Source organism: Anopheles bellator, chromosome 1, assembly GCF_943735745.2.
Source record: "Anopheles bellator chromosome 1, idAnoBellAS_SP24_06.2, whole genome shotgun sequence".
Classification (NCBI taxonomy): domain Eukaryota; kingdom Metazoa; phylum Arthropoda; class Insecta; order Diptera; family Culicidae; genus Anopheles; species Anopheles bellator.
Window position 1 is genome coordinate 18,611,630 of NC_071285.1, and position 5,082 is coordinate 18,616,711.

At 50.5% G+C, this 5,082-nt stretch overlaps 2 protein-coding genes across 2 annotated transcripts in view; one reads left to right on the top strand and one right to left on the bottom strand.

Moving 5' to 3' along the window:
• LOC131206511 (hexamerin-1.1-like) overlaps positions 1-215 on the top strand; it is a 4,401-nt gene extending 4,186 nt beyond the window's left edge. Inside the window, exon 4 of the mRNA XM_058199089.1 lies at positions 21-215. Within this exon, the coding sequence (XP_058055072.1) occupies positions 21-215 (195 nt within the window). The remainder of the gene's footprint in view (positions 1-20) is intronic.
• A 525-nt stretch (positions 216-740) lies between these two features.
• Positions 741-4,432, bottom strand: LOC131208866 (probable ATP-dependent RNA helicase DDX46). Its single transcript, XM_058201783.1, has 4 exons — positions 4,308-4,432; positions 3,854-4,243; positions 1,142-3,791; positions 741-1,059 (listed from the first exon to the last, which is right to left on the bottom strand). The coding sequence occupies exons 1-4, from the start codon at positions 4,328-4,330 to the stop codon at positions 817-819; spliced, it is 3,306 nt and encodes a 1,101-aa protein (XP_058057766.1). The 5' UTR covers positions 4,331-4,432; the 3' UTR covers positions 741-816.
• Positions 4,433-5,082: the final 650 nt, after the last annotated feature.

Genomic DNA, 5,082 nt, shown 5'->3' on the forward strand with positions numbered 1-5,082 from the left:
CTCCGTACTACGCACCGAAGGTGCAGCAGTTCTCGACCTACGATTACTCGTACTCGTGTGGTGTGGGATCTGGCTCGAGATACATCGACGATCTGCCATTCGGCTATCCGTTCGATCGTGACATCGATTTCAGCTACTTCTTCACCAAGAACATGTACTACAAGGACGTTCTGATCTACCACTCGGATGAATTCAAAGTGAATTCGTCATACTAATTGTATTTTGCAATGTTCTAGTACAATGATTCCGTTTTATGAGCAATAATAAAGATTGAAGATCAATCAAAGAAGTCGTTTCATTCTATTAATCGATTCTCCGCACACAGCATAATGAGTTGATTTTCTCTCATATTCATGCTTGCCACTGATCCAATGATTTTACGGATCACACCTAATAGAAACCCGCTTAATTGCCATAAACATTTAGGAACTTACGCAGCTTCCTTATTTTTATTTCGAGATCGGGAGATGTAATTCGTTAAAGCGCTCGTTGGTGGTGAGCATGCGTTAGATGAGCCACGTCCGAATGGCTCGGACGTCGCGGAGAAAGTGTTCTTAATATTCTTCGTTCTTCGAAAGTACGGAAAGAATTGTTCAATGAATACTTGACGATTGCTGGAGCGTGCTGCTCGACTGCTCCAATTCGTATTCGCGGACTGTCGCTGTAACTGTAAAAAATATCGCTACAAGCATTAACAATAATTGCGAAAACCATTTTTGTTGTTAATATTAGTTGTCCTACAATGTTCTTAAAATGTTCTTTATTTGACAATTCATAAAACCCGCCAAATGCGGCCCGGGTCGAGTGCGTTTCAGCTTAAACCACCTTGTAGCGGGCCTTGTTGATGACGTGGTGAGATGATGCCTGCAATTTGAGAAGCTCCTCCTTGATAAGGCGCGTAATTTCTCGTTTTGCTTTCGTTACTGCCAGCTCATTGCAACTCTCGATGGCCAGATAGAGCTTGCGTTCACCATCAGGCGGATTTTTACCGGGTGGAACGTACGTACCACGCACTGTGAGACCAGCTTCGGAGTACTCAGAAATTTGCGCCAGAGCCTCCTGTGTTGGTCGGTTAACGAATGAAAATAAGGCGTGTTTGAAAACTCTAAATTTAACAACTCAGTAGCCAATGGTAACCTACCTTCGATGTGACCTTCCATCGGGCCTGCTGCGGGAAGTCGTTAATTTCCAGCTCCTCTTCGTACTTGCGGAACACTTGCTCGTTCGTTTCAGCGACTGGTTCTTCCTCGTCCTTGGGCTGGTAATTGAGCTTGTTGTTCAGTTTGGCCGCCAACTGCTCGGCCACCGTTTTCGCGGTGATCAGTTGCTGTGTGTTGGCACCCTTCAGTATCGCTTCCGCCGCCTGCTGCGTTGCAACCTTCGATTCGGCCCCGAGTGTCTTCTGGAGGTTGATCTTCGACGCTAACCGTTTGGCAAGCTCGAGCTTGTCAGAGTGCGTCACCGTTGGCACTGGCGCCGGAGCCGAAGCCATGGGTGGCGGATTGTTGGGCTGATCGCGGCCCGAGTTTGCTGCGCTCGGTGCTTCTACCTCCTTCACGATGCGCTTCGTAGCGAACATACTTTCGATCTGTTGATCAATGTCCTGTTCGAGGTCTTCGTCGTCGTCCGAATCTTGCAGTCCCAGGGCCGCTTTCTGCATCTTCTTGCGCTCGTTCACTGCGGCCGCTTCCTGTGCGTCAAATTTAAAGCCCTTGCCACTGAAGCCACCGCCGGTGTGTACTTTCTTGCCTTCGGCTTCTTGAGCCGTTTTATACGTGTCCCACAGCTGACGTAGATCGTCCGGCACGGTGCCACCAGACAGTTCGAGGGCTCGAATGATATCACCGGCGTACCGGCCTTGCTCGGGCGTTAGGAATGTCCACGCGAACCCCCGATTCCCGGCACGTCCTGTGCGACCGCAACGGTGTACGTAGTCTTCGTAATGGTTCGGGCAATCGTAGTTCACCACTAGTATCAGTTGCTTCACGTCCAACCCGCGTGCCGCGACGGAAGTAGCGATTAGCAGCTTCACCCGTCCCTGCTTAAAATCGATGATCGTTGAATCGCGATCGAATTGATCGATTCCTCCATGCAGACTCATGCACGAGTAGGACGCTTTCATGAGGTCCTTCAGAAGAATGTCGGCGTTCTCCTGCTTGTCGACGAACACGATTATGCTGCCCTGTTCCTGGTAAAGGCCCAGCAACTCGAGCAACTTGAAAAATTTGGCCTCATCGTCCAGCACCACTACATGTTGCTCAACCTCTTTACAGACGACTGACCGGCCACCAACCTGCACCTCGATCGGTTTCTTCAAAATACGCCTTGCCAAGGCCTCCATCTGGCGGGGAAAGGTCGCGCTAAACATGACCGTCTGCCGGTCGGGTCGAATGTTGTCAATGATGCGCATTACCTGTGGTTCGAAGCCCATATCGAACATGCGGTCGGCTTCGTCCAGCACGATGTACGTCACACGGCGTAAGTTAGTCACGCGCCCTGAGTTTGCCGCCAGCATATCGATCATACGGCCCGGGGTGCACACGATGATTTCGGCGCCACGTTTAAGTTCAGCAATCTGCTCGGAAATGCCCGTCCCTCCGTAAACGCATACCGTGCGGAGATTCAACGATTTCGAGAACTTCTTAATGTCCTTACCAATCTGCATGCACAGTTCGCGTGTTGGTGTCATTATAATCGAGATCGGACCATCGCCATCCTCCAATGGAGGCTGATCGAGGATGTGCCGGAACATGGGCAGGATGAAGGCAAGCGTTTTGCCGCTGCCCGTTTTGGCGATGCCGATCAGATCGCGCCCGGACATGATGGCCGGAATGGCTTGACACTGGATTGGTGTGGGTTTCTCGAAGCCCAACTTGCGTAGCACTTCAAATTCTTTCCGCGAAACGCCACAGTGAGCCCAGGTTTTGATCGGTTTCGGACATCCCTTGCCTTTGACCGCGATTCCCTCCAGCTCCTTCTTGTATGCATCAGTTTCCGTCTGTGTCATGCGCGCAATTTCCGGCACCTCGACGTAGAATGCCTTCCGGAATGGCAAATAGTTGATGCCGGAATGGTCGATCTTGGCCAGCTCTTTCTTTTGTTTGTTTGCCAAGTTCGCGGCCGTATCTTTGATATCTTCTTGCTCCTCCTCCGAAGAGTACTCCAGCCCGTCCTGATTCTGCTCTATGAGTTCTCCCTTCTTGGTCTCCGATTTCTGTTTTGCCACACCGGTGATGATCGTCACGCCACCGCTACTGCCTCCCGACGTTTTTCCGTCCGACTTGGGGAGCGGATTCGCCAGCTTGTTCACCTTGCGCACCTCCTCGTTGACCTCCTTCATGAAGGCATCGAGAGGATCGATCTCTTCCTCCTCCGGCACCAAATTTTCGCCCGCCTTGTCCTTTCCATCCTCCAGTTCGTCATCTTCTTCATCGTCTTCGAGGCTCCACTTTTTCGCCGAAAGACCGGTTGGCGCAACAATGACCGGAAGCGGTTTCTTAATTTCCTGTTCCTTCTTGTTCCGTTCCGCACGCCAGCGCTCAATACGTTCGCGCCGTTTCGTCATCTCCTGCTCCAGTCGCCGCTGTTCTTCTTCCTTATCGATCGGTGCCACCGGAATTTCGTACACTTCATCCTTAGGTTTTTCAGCAACTTTCAGCAACGGTTTCTTTTCGTCCGCCAGCTTTTCCACTACCACGACCGTGGGCGGTAACAAGGGCGGAGGAGCCATCATACCGGGCGGCATCTGATCGAACTTGGACTGCTTTCCGCTGCTACTGACGCTCTGCGCACTGAAGAGAAGAGATTGTTTAACCATATTTCGCGGGATTCGAAACGATCGGTGGGTACTCACTACTTGGTGGCCTGCTCCCGGAGTTTTTCCCGTTCCTTCTCCCGTTCTCGCTTGCGGGCCGCTTCCCTTTCGCGTTCCTTCTCCAGCTCCCGTTCCCGCTCCTGTTCACGTTGTTTTTCTCGCTCCTTTTCGCGCTCCTTCTCGCGTTCCCACAGTTCCCGCTCGCGATCCCGGTGGTCCTCCCGGTGACGCTCACGCCTTCCACTGCTGCTGTGGGTGGAAGTGCTGCCGCTGTTGCTGCTCGAGGACGGAACAGATGGTACCACCGCAACACTGCCATTGTTAGCCGTTGATCGTGAATTTCCTGATTTGCTGCGATCGTGACCCGCCGACCGTTTCTTCTTACGATCGGGCGAAGCCGATTTGCTGCGAGACCTTCGACGATCTTTCCTGTGGCACGTTGAGAAGGTTAGTACTACCGGCAGGATCTATCAGTGGCACACACCTAACTTACCCATTTTCACCCGTCCTTGTCATCCGGCAAAAAGGTTGCAAACGTCCGGCGGAAACGTTCAACGGTGGTGTTTATGGGTGTGAGTGTGTGCGTGTGTGGTAGTAGTCAATCGATGAGTGGAGAAGCTAAACAACTAAAAGAGGAATGTGTGTGTTTTCACCTGATACAGCAAGCTCAAACAAAACAATAGCAACGAAATGGGTCAAAGGAAACCCTTAAAAACGATGCCAAAGAAAATGGTTTGACAGCTGTCAGTTTGATAGCCGGTGCTGATGGTTCGATTTCGAGATGATTGTGAGACATATTTTCCTGTAACGTTTTCCAAGAACATTTCCACGCAATTTAGTTTTCAATATCAATTCAAGTGTGATGCGATGTAAAAACCCATCCCTACTTTCCGGGCAGTGTTTCCCATTTACATATTTTGCTTCTAACGTTACGAAGCGTTACGCTGTGTCGTTCGCTATGTAACGGACAAAAATGGTGTCAACATAGTCAACCCTGCCTGCTGTCAAACGGGAGTCCTCAAAACAAATCCGGAGCGATGCGAGTTTGTCGGCTTTGAGTTTGCTTGTGTCCTTAAAACAGTGCCCGTTTGTGTATTGCGCTTTTTAATTTCTTTTCAAATTACATCCTTGCTCTGTGTCAAAATCAATTGTGCTGCGTCTTGTGTGTTTCACGAAAAGGATTCTGTTTACTCCGTTGTATTTTGCGTGAACAGTAATGATGGGTGCGATGTGCGAAAGTGTGTAATGGAAACGTAACTAGAATCGGG

Bases quoted from the DNA above. Each gene is read 5' to 3' on its own strand.
- LOC131208866 (XM_058201783.1), bottom strand. From the start codon at position 4,330: ATGACAAGGACGGGTGAAAATGG. The intron at 4,244-4,307 runs GTAAGTTAGGTG...AACGTGCCACAG, and splicing joins ACAAGGACGGGTGAAAATGG to GAAAGATCGTCGAAGGTCTC. The intron at 3,792-3,853 runs GTGAGTACCCAC...TCTTCTCTTCAG, and splicing joins CGGGAGCAGGCCACCAAGTA to TGCGCAGAGCGTCAGTAGCA.